The sequence below is a fragment of the Monopterus albus genome, unplaced genomic scaffold, assembly GCF_001952655.1.
Source record: "Monopterus albus unplaced genomic scaffold, M_albus_1.0 scaffold329.1, whole genome shotgun sequence".
Lineage (NCBI taxonomy): Eukaryota > Metazoa > Chordata > Actinopteri > Synbranchiformes > Synbranchidae > Monopterus > Monopterus albus.
The window spans coordinates 616,119-637,035 of NW_018128209.1; the positions used below are offsets into that span (position 1 = coordinate 616,119).

The 20,917-nt window shown below is 40.6% G+C and overlaps 1 protein-coding gene across 4 annotated transcripts in view; it reads left to right on the plus strand.

The window, feature by feature from the left end:
• csmd2 (CUB and Sushi multiple domains 2) overlaps positions 1-20,917 on the plus strand; it is a 366,263-nt gene that overhangs the window by 256,054 nt on the left and 89,292 nt on the right. For all 4 annotated transcript variants that reach the window (XM_020624534.1, XM_020624535.1, XM_020624536.1 and 1 more), the window contains 7 exons: positions 5,090-5,292; positions 5,470-5,661; positions 8,593-8,731; positions 8,947-9,134; positions 13,702-13,896; positions 14,664-14,780; positions 16,929-17,042. In XM_020624534.1, the coding sequence (XP_020480190.1) occupies positions 5,090-5,292; positions 5,470-5,661; positions 8,593-8,731; positions 8,947-9,134; positions 13,702-13,896; positions 14,664-14,780; positions 16,929-17,042 (1,148 nt within the window). The remainder of the gene's footprint in view (positions 1-5,089; positions 5,293-5,469; positions 5,662-8,592; positions 8,732-8,946; positions 9,135-13,701; positions 13,897-14,663; positions 14,781-16,928; positions 17,043-20,917) is intronic.

Consider the following 20,917-nt stretch of genomic DNA (forward strand, 5'->3'; position numbering starts at 1 on the left):
ATATTGGTCTATAATTAGCTAGGACACCTGGGTCAAGAGTAGGCTTTTTGAGTAGAGATTTAATTGCTGCAACTTTAAAAGCCTGTGGAACATAGCCTGTTAATAGAGAGAGGTTAATCAGATCTAGTATGGATGTGTTGATTAGGGGAAAGACGTCTTTGAGCAGCCTGGTCGGGATGGAGTCCAGGAGACATGTTGATGATTTAGATGAAGCAATTGTTGAGGTCAGCTCAGAGAGATCTATGGGAGTGAAGTAGTCCACGTATAAATGAGGTCTTACAGATGTTTTTGTCAGGTCTGCTTGGCGCGACCTGCCTCTCTTCCCCTTTCTTTCTCCCACTCTCTCTCGTCCTGCAGGATCGGCGACGCAGCTGATCTGCATTACCCGCTAATGCGCTCACTGGGTTTGGTGCAGAGCTGAGGCTCATTTCCACTGATTAAGCTGTGCCTATTTTACAGGCTGGCAGACGGCCCGTCGGGGCCAGATCATTGACGCCGACACGGTGAGACTGACATTAGGGTAACGCTGACATTGATACGGAGTTAATGATGTAAATCTGCTTCCCTGACTGCGAGTGCTCCTCCTCCTGGTTACTGCTGCTGCTCGCCTGTCTACCCACCTGTCCTCCTGGTCACTGCTGCTCGCCTGTTTACTCACCTGTCAACCTGGTTACTACTGCTCGCCTGTGTTCTCACCTGTCATCCTGGTTCCTGCTGCTCGCCTGTCTACTCACCTGTCATCCTGGTTCCTGCTGCTCGCCTGTCTACTCACCTGTCATCCTGGTCCACTGATCCTCCTGGTTACTGCTACTCGCCTGTCTACTCACCTGTCATCCTGGTCAACTGATCCTCCTGGTTTCTGCTGCTTGCCTATCTACTCACCTTCCTGTCCTCTGGGTCCTGCCGTTCTCCTGTCTACTCACCTGGTCCTCTGATCCTCCTGGTTCCTACCACTCGTCTTCCTGCTCACCTGCCCGTCCTGGTCTTCTCAGCCTCCACTGCCCAATATTGGTTTGGACCACACCTAACCCACTGACTTTGTCCACTTAAGGCGACAGTGGTGTGGGGAGGTGACAGTGGTGCGGTGGGTAGAGCAGTCATCTCCCAACCAGAAGGTTGAAGGTTCAAATCTCGGTGCCTCCCGTCAAAGTGTCCTTGGGCAAGACACTGAACCCCCAAGTTGCCCCCGATGGTTAGAGCCATCAGTTGAGTGGGTGCTGCAGATGGCTGCCATTGGTTCTGTACCAGAAACAAATTCCTTGTGTGTAACATACTTGGCCAATAAAGGTGATTGTAGCTTCCAGTCAAAAGAGAAGGCCAGAACTGATGGTTAACTGACTTTAATTTGTAGTCATTCTCCAACGTAAGAGCTAGATGAAAACAAAAACCAAACAATTACAATTTATACCCTTTACATAGCTTAGCTCATTAAATTAGCTAGCATAACATTAACTTTTAGCATAACCAAAATATCCGTAAACATAAAACACATTTCCATATTATTCAAACACATATTTATAAGTGTAACAAACCTTGTTCCCCTATCAACCTTTGCTGAATCTTTATTATATATTATAACCTTGTATTTCCGTTGACCGTGTACAACTGCTTTCTTTACATCCCCTTTTGTGTCAAGTATACATCCGTATTTTCTGTATAAAACAAAACTTCTTCTCAAACAGGAAGTTACTTCAAAATAAAGCACATACAATACAATACACAATGTATTGTATTGTATGCATACATTGTATGCAATACAATACACGATGTGGCCTAGAGATCCTTTACAGTGATTATTATTATTATTATTATCTATGTATATTGCAATAAAGACACGTACTTACTAGCACCTGAGGTTGCACTTTGAGTCCTCATTCTCCCTTTCTCACCTCCTGGTGAGGGACCCCACCATAACAGTTTCTAAAGCCGTTGTAGTAAATGGCACATCCGTGAGAGTTGTGGGAATGATTTGATTAATTTTTTTTCTCTAATAGTTGTGATTTTATTTGTAAAAAAGCTCATGAAGTCATTGCTGCTGAGATCTAAGGGAATGTTAAGCTCAATAGCACTGTGGCTCTTTGTCAGCCTGGCTACAGTGCTGAAAAGAAACCTGGGGTTGTTCTTATTTTCCTCTATCAGTGATGAATAAAATGCGGTTCTGGCTCTATGAAGGGCTTTTTTTTAAATGTTATTAAACTATCTTTCCAGGCTATGAAAAACTCTTCTGACTTAGTGGAGCGCCACCTCCTTTTCAGTTTTCATGATGCCTCCTTTTAGGGAGCAGAGCTGCGAGCTGTACCATGGGGCTAGCCTCCTCTGTTTCACTGCCTTCCTTTTTGGAGGGGCAACAGTATCAAGTGCATTACGCAGGGAGGCTGCAGTACTATCAACAAGATTATCGACTTGTGTGGGAGTAAAGTTAAGGTGGCCTCCCTCCATTGTGTTGGCAAATGGCACTGAAGTAAATAATGACGGAACCATTTCCTTAAACTTGGTAACAGCATTGTCAGATAGACATCTACTGTAGTGGAATTGCTTCCCACATAGAGTATAATCCATTAATGTAAATTCAAAAGTTATTAGGAAATGGTCAGACAGAAGAGGGTTTTGGGGAAAAACTATTAAGTGTTCAGTTTTGATGTCATATGTCAGAACAAGATCAAGAGTGTGATTAAAACAGTGAGTGGGTTTATTTACAGTTTGAGAAGCCAACTGAGTCTAATAATGAACAGAATGCATTGTTGAGATAATATACAATAATAGTAGACAATAATAGAACTGGCTTTTGAGTTTTCCAGTTTGGGTGTGAGAGATTGAGAGTGAAACTTTCAAATGAGTTATGATAACTATGTTTAGGTCTACGGTTGAGTAATAGGCTTGAGTTGAAAATTGCTGCCGCACCTCCACCTCAGCCCGTGTTTCAAGGGATGTTACTGTGACTAGGTGGGGTGGATTCATTTAGACTGACATATTCTTCCTGCTGTAACCACGTTTCAGTAAGACACAATAAGTCAATGTGATGTTCACTTATCAAATCATTCACTAACAGAGATTTAGATGAGAGAGATCGGATACTTAATAGTCCACATTTGATTGTCCTATTACTTTCTACTGTAAGAGGAGTAGTCTTAATTTTAATTAGGTTCTTACAAATAACTCTTCTCAAGTTGATTTTTAGATTTATATAATTTAGGTGGTCGGGGGGCAGACACAGTCTTTATGGGGTACTGGGAGTTTTGGGTGGGTAGCAGCTGCAAAGAGACGCATTAATATTAAATGTGCCATTGTGCACAGTGAGTACTTTTAGTACTTTAAATATGTTTTGTATGTTTTGGTGCTAATACTTTGTATTTTTACTTAACACTTTCCAGAACATTGTTTTATTTTACAGAGTCATTTTACACTGTGGTATTGATACTTTTACTTGAGTAGGGATCTGAGTTCTTCTACCACTGGTGGTAGAACTTGTCAAGTAGGACATGTACAATGTCCTCACACACAGCACATTGTTGAGTAGGCTCTGGCTGCTACTCATACATCATGCAGTATGGGTATAGGAGTCTGACACCAATTATGCAGAAATGGTGGGAACTTGTTGCTAAACCCAACATACAGTATCAGTTGGTTGCTTTTTCTCTTCTGCATCTGTTCTAACCACTATACATCTTCTGTAGCTCAAGGCTCTGTGCAGGGGTACAGTATGTGTGTAAAGAGATGAAGATACTAAAAACACAAAGTACTGTGATTTCCACCGATGACTGGGACTGAGATTACCATTCAACTCACTGAATTTAAAATGACACTGAGAAAATGACTACTGGACAGGTTTATAATAGGCTAAGCTTAAGTGCTGGACAAAATAATAGAATAAACAAATTTACAGGCAGCTCTCTTAAAAAAATTGAATTTAAGTGTGATATGAGTATTTCTCTTGTAATAACAATGACTTGTGAACATGGAATTGCTTTGGGACCAAATATTTGTCAGTAAATTTTCAGAAAGTACTTATTTCCATAATAGATTTTCACATTAACTCTGAATCATCACTGAATCATGTAAATGAATGTTCATATTATGGAACCACAATATCCCCTATTTTCTGTAAAATTTGCATACATGTGCCACATTTTATCATTTAGTATTAGCACAGAATAAAGCCAGTGACAAATATTGTTTGTCTTTAAATAAGTCCATGTTGAATAGTCAATGTCAACAGTATAACAAGCCTCTCATTTTTGTTGTAAAATACCCTTTAGTGCTTCTGAGCCTGTCAAAAACACATACAGTACATGCATGTACAAGGCTCCAAGCAAAAGATTATTGTGAATTCATTGCATTGAGTCTGCATACTTATACACATCAACATACACAGGTCCACTGCATTTCACATCCAGTGGACCACCAGCTGGCAGACAGCTGTCTGAGGCAAAGTAAAGGGTTGATATTTTGACAGCATCATCTTTCTGACGTCTAGACTAAAACTATTAAATACTATGGCAGACGTCTCTATTTGATTGACACCGTAGAACATCCGTTGAATGCTCTGGATGTGGTGGCTATGATTCACTTTAAAATGCTATTTGTTTCCCTCCATTAAACTTGGTCCTAACTGTGTTCTTGTCTTTTCTCTGTGGTCCCCTTTAATCACTATTATTACCTTGTGTGCATTGATTCTTTTAAATACTTGGTAGTTTGATTGAATCAATTTATTTATTTGTCTATTTATGTCTCAATATAAACCAAACTAAATACTAAAATTTGATTAACCCTTTGGAAACAACCCCCCAGTCTTTTTATCACCAATGGCAGAATCATTGTAGCCTGTTTTTTTTTTTTCTTCCCTTGACTATAGCTGTTAATGAAAAAGCTGTGAGATATGGACTTCTGCTACATTTACCTTCCATTAATTATCAGAGACAACATTTTTTTATGTATTTATTTGTTTATTTAATGAAAATAACTTTTTGTCTGCCTGAGGTTGCTTCCTGTAAGGATCCATTTTAAAGGCAGATGCATGGGAGTTGAAGCCAAAAATGTTTTGATATAAACTGTCATCACCTCTAAGGTGTCTTGTCTTTGTCTATAACAGTTTGCATTTCCTGGTTTTTCACACCGAAGAGGTCCACGACGTACTTCGGATCTGGGATGGACCCCAGGATGGAGGGGTCCTCCTAAGGGAGCTGAGTGGTTCAGTGCTGCCCCCGGATGCCCACAGCACCTTCAATACTATCAGCCTCCAGTTTACTACAGACTTCTTCACCAGCAAGCAGGGATTCGCTCTGCAGTTCTCCGGTGAGGTGGAGGGGATCATGGGAGGTGAAAAATGGATAAATTGTCAATGTGGGAACTGAATGTAGAGCAAGATAAAGTTTTACTTCTCAACAGGATTAATTATGAACTATGATTATTTTGTAACTGATGATCATTTTCATGTCATTTCACCGACTGAGCCTCTTCTTGCTTCCTCAGTTTCTACTGCAACCTCCTGCAATGATCCGGGAATGCCAACTAACGGGACCCGCAGTGGTGACAGCAGGGAGCCCGGGAACCATGTTGTGTTCCAATGTGATCCTGGATACATCTTGCAGGGGACCAACAAGATCACCTGCACTGAGATCAATGGTCGCTTCTTCTGGCAGCCAGACCCTCCCACGTGCACAGGTACACACACTCTTCAGTTATGGCCAGTGTTGCTTTATGGACTCTGGTCAGAACTAGTCTGAATATTGTAATTTAACTATTGCTGCTACTGAGTCATTGAAACATACAGCATGCAATTTTCTACTATTTTAGAGAGCTTTTATTTAATTTTTTTATTTGATCTTTAATATTCAATTATGAAATAAATGGACTGCTGCAATTTTTCAAAACGCTTGTGGAGTACCTACACTGGATGTTCAAAATAGCTGGTTTTTCAAACTAACAACTGCCTGCTTATATACAGTGGGTACGGAAAGTATTCAGACCCCCTTAAATTTTTCACTCTTTGTTATATTGCAGCCATATGCTAAAATCATTTAAGTTCATTTTTCCCCATTAATGTACACACAGCACCCCATATTGACAGAAAAACACAGAATTTTTGACATTTTTGCAGATTTATTAAAAAAGAAAAACTGAAATATCACATGGTCATAAGTATTCAGACCCTTTGCTGTGACACTCATATATTTAACTTAGGTGCTGTCCATTTCTTCTGATCATCCCTGAGATGGTTCTACACCTTCATTTGAGTCCAACTGTGTTTGATTATACTGATTGGATGTGATTAGGAAAGCCACACACCTGCCCATATAAGACCCTACAGCTCACAGTGCATGTCAAAGCAAATGAGAATCATGAGGTCAAAGGAACTGCCTGAAGAGCTCAGAGACAGAATTGTGGCAAGGCACAGATCTGGCCAAGGTTACAAAAAAAATTTCTGCTGCACTTAAGGTTCCTAAGAGCACAGTGGCCTCCATAATCCTTAAATGGAAGACGTTTGGGACGACCAGAACCCTTCCTAGAGCTGGCCGTCCGGCCAAACTGAGCTATCGGGGGAGAAGAGCCTTGGTGAGAGAGGTACAGAAGAACCCAAAGATGACTGTGGCTGAGCTCCAGAGATGCAGTCGGGAGATGGGAGAAAGTTGTAAAAAGTCAACCATCACTGCAGCCCTCCACCAGTCGGGGCTTTAGGGCAGAGTGCCCCGACGGAAGCCTCTCCTCAGTGCAAGACACATGAAAGCCCGCATGGAGTTTGCTAAAAAAAACACCTGAAGGACTCCAAGATGGTGAGAAATAAGATTCTCTGGTCTGATGAGACCAAGATAGAACTTTTTGGCCTTAATTCTAAGCGGTATGTGTGGAGAAAACCAGGCACTGCTCATCACCTGTCCAATACAGTCCCAACAGTGAAGCATGGTGGTGGCAGCATCATGCTATGGGGGTGTTTTTCAGCTGCAGGGACAGGACGACTGGTTGCAATCGAGGGAAGGATGAATGCGGCCAAGTACAGGGATATCCTGGACGAAAACCTTCTCCAGAGGGCTCAGGACCTCAGACTGGGCCGAAGGTTCACCTTCAAACAAGACAATGACCCTAAGCACACAGCTAAAATAACGAAGGAGTGGCTGCACAACAACTCCGTGACTGTTCTTGAATGGTCCAGCCAGAGCCCTGACTTAAACCCAATTGAGCATCTCTGGAGAGACCTGAAAATGGCTGTCCACCAACGTTTACCATCCAACCTGACAGAACTGGAGAGGATCTGCAAGGAGGAATGGCAGAGGATCCCCAAATGCAGGTGTGAAAAACTTGTTGCATCATTCCCAAAAAGACTCATGGCTTCACTCACTTTGGTAGAGAAATATGTATATGTAAACTGGAAATGATATTTTAAGCTGGTAAAGCCTGACACATCAAAAAATAGCCAGAACATTCAAATTTTTTGGAACTGAGATGTTTATTAAACCTTTTAACAAAATCCAAAAGAAAATTCAAGAGTCAAGATTTTTATTTGCCAATTATGCATAGACAGACAGTCCAGGCATATAGGAATAAATGTGCCATATTATTTTGTTTATTTTTAATTTGTTGTATCACTTTTGATACATGGGGCATTTTTGGCAATTTGTTTTGCTCAGAAACTCGCGTAGCAACTATGATACAAATGGTTTTATAGGGTTAAATTAATAATATTAATCAAGAAAGACAGAAGAGGACAGTATAAAAAGCAAAAATTATAATATTATTCCCTACCACATACCTGTTTGCAGTCTACTGTCTAACCTTTTTGCTGATCTGATGAAACAGATCAGTTGCCTACCTTGATTTTTTAACAGACTCCTTAAGTGAATCTTAAGTGGCAAACTCAATTGCAGTGTTCCATAGATGTTTCCTGAGTCCGCTGACAGAGATGTGATTATGTTGTTACTGAGGGGCAGGATAGACTTCTCAGTCAGTCCTCTGCTGTTGCAGTCTTTCTGTAAATATGCTGTATGATCACACTTGGTGCACTGCAAAACAATATTGAGTAATTAACAATGGCTATTAACACCTTGCAATGAGTTCCCTTGTTTAATCAGCGCTTTGCTTAATTAGGTTAATCTTTTTTGGGGGTGGGGGGTTCAGTTCTCTGACACTAACAGGTGAGGACATGGAAAGTCATTTTCACTTGGTAGTGGCATCTGTCACTTCAGCATCCTGCACAAAAGTCATATAATGTACCACATACAGCAGGACCTCAGCTGTTGAAACTATGGATTAACTACTTGCAAACCTTTATAAACTTTTTGCAGCTTTGCAACCTATTTGTTTTTTGTGTCATTTTGTGTCACACAATTATCACTTTGCTCTATTTAGTTTACATACTGTTACTTCTGTTTTAAGTTGTTTATATTAGCTTTTGGTTGACAATCAGCTTTTCAAACGTAGTTTTATATAAACATGCTACATGTGAATTTTAACAATTAATCATTAAATAACACCAGCCACTACTTTTATAAACTTTTTTCACAAACCATTTATTTATTTATTAATTTATGGCTGAATAGCTGTCAAATTCCATTGTTTACTCGTGGATTTAATACTGGATATATTTTTCTGTTTTTACAGCTCCATGTGGCGGGAACCTGACAGGACCTAGTGGTCTGATTCTGTCTCCAGACTATCCTGAACCTTACCCCCATGGGAGGGAGTGTGACTGGACAGTTACTGTCACACAGGACTATGTCATTGTTCTTAGCTTCAACCAGTAAGCCTTATTAGCATGCTAACTACAATATGTTTTTAAATTATGAAGCCGAAAATGACTTGCACTGCTGTACACTTATTCTGTTTTACAATACCTATATTTCAATTGTCAACAAAACACAATGAAACCACTCTAATCATTCAGCTGTTTGTTGCTAACAGTTTGTCTAAGCTGCATAAATTCTGATATTATTTTATGTAAACCTCTGTAACCAGGTTTAGCTTGGAGCCAAGTTATGACTTTTTACATATCTATGATGGACCGGACTCCCTCAGCCCCTTGCTGGGTAGTTTCTATGGCACAGATGTTCCAGATCGCATTGAGAGCAGTTCCAACACACTCTTCCTGGCTTTCCGCAGTGATGCTTCCCTCAGCAGCAATGGATTTGTGCTGCAGTACACAGGTGAGCACCTTTTTGGTTAGAGCAAGCTAGTGGGTCCTTTTTGTTTGACTTGGTGTATCTGTGTCTGCATGTCTTTCATCATCTGTTTTTCATCTCCAGCACCTTAAGATTTTGAATAAACCAGTCACTTTTAAATAGTATGTGAAAATGTATCTTATAGACAAGTCATGTTTTGAAATTCTTCCTCTGGCAGAGTGAGAATGGATTTACCTTCTGCTGCTTATCGACCATGCTGATTGTTTCTTTTTAACTTTCTCGTGTCTAGTCCAACGTCAAGTGAGATTAGTGGTGTGAAAATTACATCAGAGAAAGAATGGGCTGGAGCATCCTGATCACCACCCTCCTATTTGCACCCTGGTCTGCTTGGAGATCACAATTGATCTGTACCTCCTTTAGTAGCCAACAAACACAAAGAAATAATAAAATGAAATACTGACAGCATGTGTGCTTAAGCCCTTTTCGATCAGTGCTTTGTAGCTGCACAAGTCTTCTCATAATTTAGAGCAAACAGTGTTTTGTTGTGTTGCGTCTAAGCTTAGCTGACCACAGCAGGTTTATTGGAGGACCCAGAATAATCACAGACATTCTTGAAAGAGGGTCATTCGGTTTAAGGATAACACACAGCATCTGGGTTTTCTGCGTTTGCGTTTCAGAGTCACGGGAAGACCTCAGTGCTTTTTTCTAACAAATATACACACAGGAAACAAGCTCTAAATTAGTCAGTGCTTCTTCTCGAAGAGCTTTGCTTGAGAGAACAGTATTAAATCTTTCTAAATCTCCCAGCCTCAATTAGAGCTGTTTAAGGTATCAGACATGTAACCAATTCCAGATTGACCCTGAGCTCTCCATTTCTTGCTCGTGTTCATATAGGATTTGGGCTATGTTCAACTTGTCGAACACTTCCCAGTTTATGTACGAGAGCTCTCAATCTACAAATGTGTGTACACAAATGTGGTAAAATACTGGTCTTTTACAGAGCCTACACCTTAACTCACTCCCAGCACTGCCTACTGCAGTGTGGAGCATAGTGTGTGATATTGTATGGCCAATCTGGTAGAGCAGATGGACCCAGTGTGTGGTGCAGAAAAAATTCCCTCTCCCTACTTCCAATTCTCTACACTAATGAGCCATATCCAAATAATAAATAAATTAACTCCTCTGTTTCAGACAAATAACATGGAACAAAAGCATGTTTGGCTGTAGGTTTGGGTCTGTTTGGTCAGGAAGTAGCAAACTGACAAGTTGGCCCAGGTAATATTTGGTCAGCATGCCACTGAAAATTGCATTAGAAAATTTGCCTGGGGTGCTGTCAGCCTCTTTGCCAAGCAATTGCTATGTCTTTTTGTTTCTGTGTTTCTGGCCATGTGTGGTTGGACTCTCCTGGGAAATATATAGGGCAAAAACTTTTCATGCCTGAGCCACGTTTGAATAACACACATAGACACAGACATGGACAATTATACAGTAGAGAGAAAACACACACACACACACACACACACACACACACACACACACACATAAAAACACCCTCATACTCACACCTGTCTCATCCAACTCCTAGGCTCATTTTCAGTTCACATCACTAAACTCTTTTGAGTATTCTCCAAAACAGATGATGCCTCTCGTGCATTTTGCCTCCTACATACAATTGTCCCAGGGGAAGGTTTGTTAAATCAGCCATTTTTTTATTGTCATGACCAACCTTGTTGCCCCTAGCTTGTGTCCAGGATCAGTCCACACTTAATGCCTGTTATATCCATCAGGCCTGTGCTGTCTATCTCTAGGTGTGCTTTAATGGAGGAGGCAGTGAGGGAGAGTTCAGGTTTAAATCCACCCATGAAAAGGCTAAACATGTCTAGAACAGGTGCCCTAGGTGACAGACAGACAGACAGACAGACCACATGTCTGACCCAGGCACTATGCTCAGCCATGAAGGGAAGCATCCAGTGTGGTGAGCGGATGCTTCCCAGCTTTTAATACCATCTTGGACAGCTTTGAAACTGGACATTTATTCACAGTGGTTCATGTACATTCTATTTTGAGTAACAGTCATTAGCACTTTAGTTGGGCAAATACTTTGTTAGTGTACATAGGGAAAATTTAGAATGAAATATGCTTGTTTGTGCAAAGGGATTTACTTCATAGTGCACAACAGGAGAAGTTTGTTGTTCATAGTGGAAATTGAAGCGCTTCCTAAATGGGAAGTGATGGAGAAAGACAAAATGGGAAAAGCACTTCTACCATGTTGGTCCTTTTCAGTAAGGTTAGATATACTGTAGAGAAAAAACACAGGACAGTATTTCCAGGAAAGTCCACATTGTCAACTCAGAGACAGCTACTGTACAGTTGAAATCAGAGATTTACATACATTTTAGGTTGGAGTCAAGAAGACTTATCTTAACCACTCCACAGATGTCATGTTAAACTCTCATTTTGTCAAGTTAGCTAGGACATGTACTTTATGCATGACAGAAGTAATTTTACCAACAGTTGTTTACAGATAGATTATTTCACTTATAATTCACTATATCACAATTCCATTAGGTCAGTTTTCATACACTCAGTTGACTGTGCCTTTAAACAACTTGGAAAATTCCAGAAAACTATGTCATGGTTTTAGAAGCTTTTGATCTGATCTGAACTGACATCATTTGACTCATTAGGAACCTGTGGATGTATTTTAAGGCCTACCTTCAAACTCAGTACCTCGCCCTGACATCTATATCTATAGAAGTCCTTCAAAAGACTGGTATTGGCCCACATGAAGGACATCATACACCCCCTGCAGTTTGCCTACTGGGCAAACAGGTCAGTGGACGATGCAGTTAACATGGCATTGCATTACATTCTGCAACATCTCAACTCCTCAGGGACCTAAACATGGGCCCTCTTTGTGGACTTCAGCTCAGCATTCAACACCATCATCCCGGACATCCTCCACTCCAAATTGACCCAGCTCACTGTGCCTGCCCCCACCTGTCAGTGGATTACTAGCTTTCTGACGGACAGGAAGCAGCAAGTGAGGCTGGGGAAAACCACATCCAGCACTCGGACAATAAGCACAGGCTCCCCCCAGGGATGTGTACTCTCCCCTCTGCTGTTTTCACTCTACACCAACGACTGCATCTCGAAGGACCCCTCCTAAAGTTTGCAGATGACAAAATGGTCATTGGTTTCATCCGAGACGGCAATGAGTCAGCTTACAGATGGGAGGTCGAGCATCTGGTCTGATGGTGTAGTCTCAATAACCTGGAGCTGAACACGCTCAAAACAGCCATGCAGACAGTGGACTTCAAAAAGAGCCCCCCCGGGCCATCGCTCTGATTAACCCACGACAGTATGTCTGGACATTGCAGACTGCATCCAGACTGTGTGTATATATATATATATATATATGTACAGGTCTCTATTTATGAGTACTTTACTCCAATTTTTTTGAATCTCTTTTCCTAATGCACATTCCTTTGCTTGTTGATATGTACGTACACATTGAGAGCCACTGTACCTGTAGCCTGTTTCTCTACTGTTATTCTGACATTTCACATTATTAAAATAAAGTAGTGATCCCAACTGACCTAATACAGGGAATGTCAATATGTGTCAGGAGTTCTGATAAACTGAGTTTAAATGTATTTGTCTAAGGTGCATGTGTAACTTCTGACTTCAGCTATAACTACGCAAATTTTGTAAATGCCATTAGCGTGAGAAAGACGTGAAAGGTAATTTTTACAGTGCTATCTATTTAAAGTTTGCTTTCAACCAGGAGTTGAAAGCAAATATATATTAGTTAGGCAGTGAACAGTAAGTTGAAGTTTTCCTGGCAAAAGAAAACTCTGCTCCCCCTCACTTTTGGCTGTGTGTGTGTGTGTCATCCAGTATTGAAGTTTGCTGTGAGAGTAGAGTGGACGGTGTTTGAGATTGAACAAAATTGCTTTGGGCATTTTCCTATGTTTATTTTAGCTATAAGGGTGTCAATGTGCCAAACTGACAGGCTTCCTCTATACATACACATTTTCTACCTACAGGTAAAAACAGTGTGATGGTAGATTGAGTGAGATCTTTCTTATGACCTCAAGAGTGGTGATGATTGTTATGTGGTTAGATATATTGTGTGAGTGTGTTTGGGTGCGGGTGTGTGTTTGTGAGAAAGAAAGCTTGTGTGTCCTCTTTTCTGGTTGACTGCACAATGAAGCGTTATGTGAGAGGCTGTGTGTACAGTCAGCAGACCTTGGGCCAGAGCAGTGCCACTCTTAATCAGCTGCCTGTCTGTCTCCACAGCCATACATATGTCCAGCAGCCAGATGAGTGGGCACTGTCAAGGGCTAGAGAGAAAAGTGTCAGAGAGATATATTTACTGAAAGAGGAAAACCGAGTAATGGGGGAAAGAACAGAGCAAAGAAAGCAGCTAGGAAGGAAGTAGGAACTCTGATAAGATCCGTAACCTTAGGCAGAGAACAATGTCTATTCCAGTAACGCTGTTACACCATGATGGAAAAATCCTTTTAATGAATACCAACACACGTTCCCTTGTGTCACTGATTTTCCACTGTGTTACCTCTCTCCACAGAGAACCCCAGGGAGTCTTGCTTCGAGCCCGGCCTGGTGCGCAATGGGACACGGGTGGGTGCCGACCTCAAGCTGGGCTCCACTGTCACCTACCACTGCGACAGTGGCTACACACTAGAGGGAGACCCAATCCTCACTTGCATCATGGGGGGAGACGGCAAGCCAAGCTGGAACAAACCCAAACCCATCTGCATTGGTAAACACTGACATCTGGAGATGGTTGCTAGGAACGCAAACCACATCAGTACTTAGAGATTTATGTAAACATGCACGTATGATTATGTGGTTTTTGCTGGAACTATGTCCTACAGGTTATGTATAGAGCTGTGTGAGTTTTGCTCTTGTTAATTGATGGGAGGGTGTAGTTTTAATTCAGTCTGCAGTTGAAAGAGCTACTTATTTTGCACACCTGCTCCTTACACTTGCATCCTTGCTGTTCTCTGACATTCCCACAACACAGCTAACACAGGCTGTGCATATTCTCCTGGAAAGCTAGTAAATGATCCCAGATACCACTGAATGTGGCTCTCACAGTGTGAAGCCTAGGTTATTTGTCAACAGGCCACAGTGTGAAGCCTAGGTTATTTGTCAGGTGAAACACATGCTCATGCTACACATATCTTCGCACAAGCAAAACAGACATTCACTTACACAGGCTTAGTACTTGCACAAAAATGCCAGCACGCACAGAGCATTTGCAGGGGCTTGAAGGAGATTCAGGCCTCATCTCACCTAGGCTAACCCCGAGGGACACTTGGAAAACATTGCAATTTCACTGTGGCAAACACCAGGGACATCTTCCACCCAAAGCCCAATCAGACAAGAAAAGTAATTTAGGAGTGATGGAACAGAGGGGATGGAGAAGCAGGAGGTGGGAGAGAAATGGAATCTTACATTATTGGCTTTAAACCTTCCTTCTGTGCCTTCCCTGTCTCTTCATGTCTCCTCTCTGACTCTCTCCAGCTCCTTGTGGTGGGCAGTACTCAGGTTTGGAGGGAGTGGTCTTGTCTCCTGGTTACCCTGGCAACTACAGCAGTGCACAGACCTGTCTGTATTCTGTGGTTGTGCCCAAGGATTATGGTAAAAAAGAGCTATATCTGGCCATTTTGTTCTTGAAGATTTTCAATTGTGCATGTTGGTGTGTCTTTGTTTAAACACGAGTGTTTGTGTGTTTCATTAGGATGCAATTATTGTGTAGATCACAAAAAGCCTTGATTAGGCTCAAACTATGCTCCTTTTTTTGCTGCTACTGAAAATTATGAAAGTAAATTAACAATATTTAAGTTTTTTTTTTCTTTCACATGAATATTCTCGGGCAGCACGGTGGCGCAGTGGTTAGCACTGTTGCCTCACAGCAAGAAGGCTCCAGGTTCGGGCCCCACCTGGGACCTTTCTGTGTGGAGTTTGCATGTTCTCCCTGTGCCTATGTGGGTTCTCTCCGGGTACTCCAGCTTCCTCCCGCAGTCCAAAGACATGCAGCTTAGGTTGATTGGTGTTTCTAAATTGCCCATAGGAGTGCGTGTGTGGTTGTTCGTCTATGTGTTAGCCCTGCGATGGATTGGCGACCTGTCCAGGGTGTACCCTGCCTTCCCCCGATTACCGGCCGGGATTGGCTCCGGCTCCGCCCCCCCGTGACCCCGTTTAGGGATTAAGCGGTAGAAGATGAATGAATGAATGAATATTCTCAGGTGTGTAGGAGAAAACAAGTTTATGTTAAACTTGTAAAAGCTCACCCACACACTTGTAATTTAAATGCTTCAGTCAGTTTTACTGAATGATTTTTTCATATTTTTCTGGACACAATGAAATCACACAGTGACTCATAGTTCCAAATATCCCTCTGTATTACTGTCATACACATATTTTCACATTATTTAGGTGACGCAGTCGGCATACTATATACTTGTCTGAGGCACACACACCAAAAATAATTGGTGTCTCGAAGATTCACAGTTCCTGGAGTTTCACTCCTTTTTTTACATTTCCATCTTAAAGGTCACAGTTTGCTTCTGATATGTGATCTGTAGGAGCAGCAATTTATTTAGACAGCAGAACAATTCAGAAATGTGACGCAGCTCAAATATGCAAACATGTTCTACTTCCTTGCACAAGATACTGTATCTCTGCTTCACTTTCTATCTTTCTGTCTTATTATCTCCTGCATTCTTTTCTCCTCCCTCTGGCTCTTTAATGAGTTATCAACCTCGAGCCTCTCTAGAGGAAAGCTCAAGTCCTATCATTCTTAAATGACACCAAACGGCAGTGGCCGGCATGTGGTTGACTTTGGGGTAATTCACCCCAGTGTGTTGAATGTCTTGGTCATGACATTCATTCAGAGGTCCAGCGCTGTTCCAAAATGACTGGACACCCATTCATGTTGAACTCTGTCTGCGACATATTTCACTCAATGAAGTTAAAATGAGAAGTCCACAATTGCATTTTCCTGGAAAATGACACTAAGGCCCAAAGCAACACACTTTGTCGTGCAGAGACACGGATGTTCTCGCCTCCATTTTTGCTGCTGCTCATTAGACTGATGCAGCAGCACTAATGATAGGCTATTTTCTTCAATGCAGAAGACAGGGTCGCTGCAGCCACCAGCTTCTCCTGTCACAGATACAGATGAAGGGGATGTACAAAGGATAATACTGAGAAACAGGAGTAGGGCATGACAAATGCTGAGTCACACTGAAGTATAACTCAGATGATAAGGTCCTGCCATCACACCTAAGAGATGGCACTAGTCCTCTTTACCTCTGATCTCTTCCCTCGTCCTCTTCATCCTTCCCTTTAACCTGCAATAATCACCATTAATAAAGTAGATGCAGATCTGATGTGAAAGGGATGAAAATGCTCAGGAAATAGTAGTAGAAAGGGTGGGTTCAAAGGATGAAGGCACCATAGTGGAGCTTTAGCTGTACAAGGTACAACAGATTGACTGTCTTTGCCAAAGCCTTTCATCTGCTGACAAGCCATTAAAACCCAGACAGGACTGCTAATCTTCTCGTGTAATATTAGTTTTTGGTTGTCATTACTGCTGGCTTTATCCACTTTACTAAAAAGATGGCATTTTGACTGAAATTGATGTTAATAATATCTTTTTGAATGTGGATGCTACTGAGACTTTTAAACTTTTTAGTTTTTAGTGTGGCTATGATGTAGTCACCAATTTTAGCAAATGTTCAGATTCCTCTGATGTCAATTTTCTTTCCATATTTGTCTTTTTAGTGGTGTTCAGTCAATTCACCTTCTTCCAGACAGCTCTGAATGACATTGTGGAGGTTTATGATGGGGTGACACAGCACTCTCGTGTCCTTAGCTCCCTTTCTGGAGCACACACAGGTACTTAAACACAAACACATATGCTGTATTCAGATGCTTGCAAGCACTTTATTGCCTCTACTGCTTTTAAAATTTTAGGGAAGAGTAAAATAGATGTTATTACATGGTAGGCAAAACATAATTAATACACTCTTGTACAACTTTTGTTCCGTATTCAATACCAGCTTGCACCAAATGCAAATTTGATTTTGACAATTTGATCTCCCAGCCATTATTCTTTGTCATGACAGCGGATTAAGGAAAACACTGTCATAGTCTTATCCTTTCACAAGGATCTAGTTAAACTCAGAGACACATTGCTGACACAGGCAGAGCAGTCATAGCTGCAGGTGGGCTCCACTGAGCTGTAAAACAATTCAGTTGTGACAACAACAACTTTAAGAGTCACAGGGATAACATATCAACAGACAGACTACTTGTATGCACGTACATCTGAACTGATATTGGTAGAAAACAAGGGTGTGTAAGCACAAACATATGTGAGCAAGGTTTAAGCCAGAAAAGAAAAAATAATTGTGCATTTTTAGCATAAGTACCTGAGACAAAGATACCTACTCAAGGCATTATTACAGCTATTATAAATAGTGTATTACACAATAAAGCATAGGTATTATATTAATAATATTTGCTCAACCATTATCCCTCCCTGAAACAACCAGATAAATCCTTGTTGAAGTTGCTTTCCTTGTCATCCTTCCATGCCGTTGCATTCAAGAATTACCTCTAATAAGCACAAAAAACATGGCCATACACCTTCACATATTGTTGTAATACCTTTGTAAGCAAAAAAATCTTGCAACAAAACAGGGATGCTAATAAAGGTATGCAGCACACACATACTGTACACAAACACACACACACACATACACACACACACACACACATACATACAGATCAAAATACATAAATTCTTCAACCCTACAAACATAGTGAAAAATATGGTCCAGGCCAGAAAGGCCTAATAAAGGACAAGTCATATAGAAATAGCAACAATATATAAAATATAATATCAAATTACATATTTGAGAGATATGTGGATAGTAAAAAATGTCCCAATGAAGAAAAAATAGTTAGACGTGATAAACATTAATATCAAAGTAGCAAAATAATGCCAGTAGAAAAGGCAATAAATGCAATAACTCTAAAGACAAGCTAAATAAATATAATATGTTGATAATACAAAGAAAGATCAGAGAAATTAAGATAATTGAAAAATAATCATTAAGCCATCTGGGTTCCATTGTGTTCAATTTATATATCCATTAAGTTTCCCGCCAACCCAATACTGTGTCCTTAACCCTGGTCACAGAATGCCAAACCTTAGCCAAACCATTTTCAAAATTGTTACCCTAGCTCTAAGCCCCCCTTGGGAGTTTACTTTGATCCTAGTCTTTACCTTTACCTTCTGAGCATAATCCTAGTTTTATCCTTAATCCTAAAATCTAAACTAGTTTCTAAATGAACTGAGGATATCCCTGTTTAATAAACATTTCTCAATGGATAACAAAAAGAAGTACATCATACATACACAGAGATTGAAGAACCAAAGAAAACGGTTAGAAAATACAGTAGAGAACAGCATAAAGGATGATAGCTGTAAGGTTGAAAGTGAGAAAGTGACAGTAAATGAATGTGTTCTGTTGAAGATGTGTTGTAAAATTGCAGCTGCATGGCTGTGCCATGCCACAGCTGTGTTGATGGGCTACAAAAATAAAAGCTTCAGTAGGGGAGGTTCAACGTTTGAAGAGGGGCCAAGTGAAAAGGTGTGTGAGTTTAGGGCAGCTCGCCATCTCTGCCTACCTTAGCCCTGTGGCTTGACAAAATCAAAATGATTACTTTGGTTTGTGTCCAAAATAGCCTTAGAAAATCCACTTTAAAGCTTAATAAACAGGATGTTATATTAACTGTGGACTCCTGGCGGCAGGTTCACTTAACTCTCTGACCAGGTATGGCAAAACAGAGCTAACACATTGGCAAAGGAAAAGTGTTTTAGCCCACTCAGACAGTGCTGCAAAAGTATTAGCGCAGGTGTGACTGGCATGAATTAGAAGTAAACAGCATGTACCTAAATCTACCATACAAATACACTGAAGTTCACAAACTGACTAAAACATACATCTGCAAGATTATAAAGCAAGGAATTTGCCTATGCAGTCTAAATATACAGTATAAGCTGTCATTAAGTGCAGCAGATATATAGTCAGATAATGAGTATTTTAGTGGTTGGCAGGTTATTATTTGTCAAGCATGGTAAATCAAAGTAGTCAAAACACAAGGCAGTTTGCTGTGATTATAGAGAAAATCATATCACATTGAAGTGTTCTCAGTATAGCCTTTGACAGTATGTTTTTATTACTGTCATGTCTTATGAGGCTGATCACTGCTTTTGAATTGAAAAGGCAATGATTGTGAATTATGGCAGCAGTGATAAAAAGAATCAAATGAGAAGAAAGCAGGGGTTTAACAAATGAGCGATAAAAGGTGGGAGTTAGAAAATAAAAGGTGACAGCATGGAGGCAGAAGAGACAAAAGGACCAAATCAAGAAATCAAGTGGACTTATCTAAATGCAAATTTTTGAATTGATACAAAAATGGGCAATTGTTACTCTCTTGGGCATCGCTTTAAATGTGTCGAGGGAGTCCATTTTTATTCAAACATGTTTAAGTTTGACAACTTTTATTACAAATGTACATTGCTTTTGTTTTAGTGCAAACATGCTGCTGCATACATTTTATAAATGTATTCATAAAATGTTCAATTTGCTTTTTGCAGTCCCCGCTGTGTTAGCTCTGTTTTTAATTCTAAGCCTGAACTGTAGTTTAACAGCTTGAGCGTTAATCTCTGACACTGTTCCCCATGACTGCTGTATCTAAATCTGTGCACACCAGCAGCTGTCTCTGAATTTTGACAACTGATTTCCAGTCAAAGTCATATCTACCCTTGTAAAGTAAGTCTGCCAACACAGAGGATCATTTTAAGGGTAAAATAGTTTGGAGCTGAGAGTAGCCAGAGATTTGATATGTTACATGCTGACACATGTACGACCTGTCTGGATAAATACCTGCTATGCACAGCAAATTATGAAACACTGTCATCAGGACTGCACACAGCAAGGACTTCCTCTAATAAACGACCCAGCTTGCCTTGGGAATCATACAGTGGATCCTAAACAGTAATGGTGATGACGCCATCACCATTAAGAAACTGTGGCATTGTCACTCATCTCAGGACACTTAAAGATGCAGAAATATTTACACACAAAAATGTGAGCAAAGCATGCACATGTAGGATAGAGTCAGACACACAGCTGTTGCCTCTGGGGTTAAGCATGTCTGCCTTGCACTACAGTGTGACAACAAGCAGACACAGAGTAATGAGATCCACTGCAGAGAGCCAGTCAGCAGCACACTGAGAGGAAAGAGAGGCAGAGACAGAGCTGCTCACATTTTGTATCATGTTCAGTCAACAAAATGTTTTCCACCACAGCAATACTGAGATGATAAAGATAGCAGAACATCATATTGGTAATCTCTTTCTGATGATTTTATTTATAGTCAGATGATAAATTCTGGCACAGGGAAATGTTCTTTAATGATTACTGTTATAGTAGACAGAATGGCAATCCTAAAACATATCAGACCCCTAGATTTCATAGTATACTGTTTATAAGGCAGTGTATAATTTATGTATATTTCTAGCTATATGGCATCATATGGCACAAACCTCACAAAATGCTTTACAATTCAGTAAAAAAAATAATTTTGCACACAGACCTAACAAAACTAACAAAAGATCTGTCTGCATAGTGTTATCATTTGTTATTTTGTGTTTAATTTGTTAGTCTGCGTCGTATTATTCATGGTGTAATGGCAAT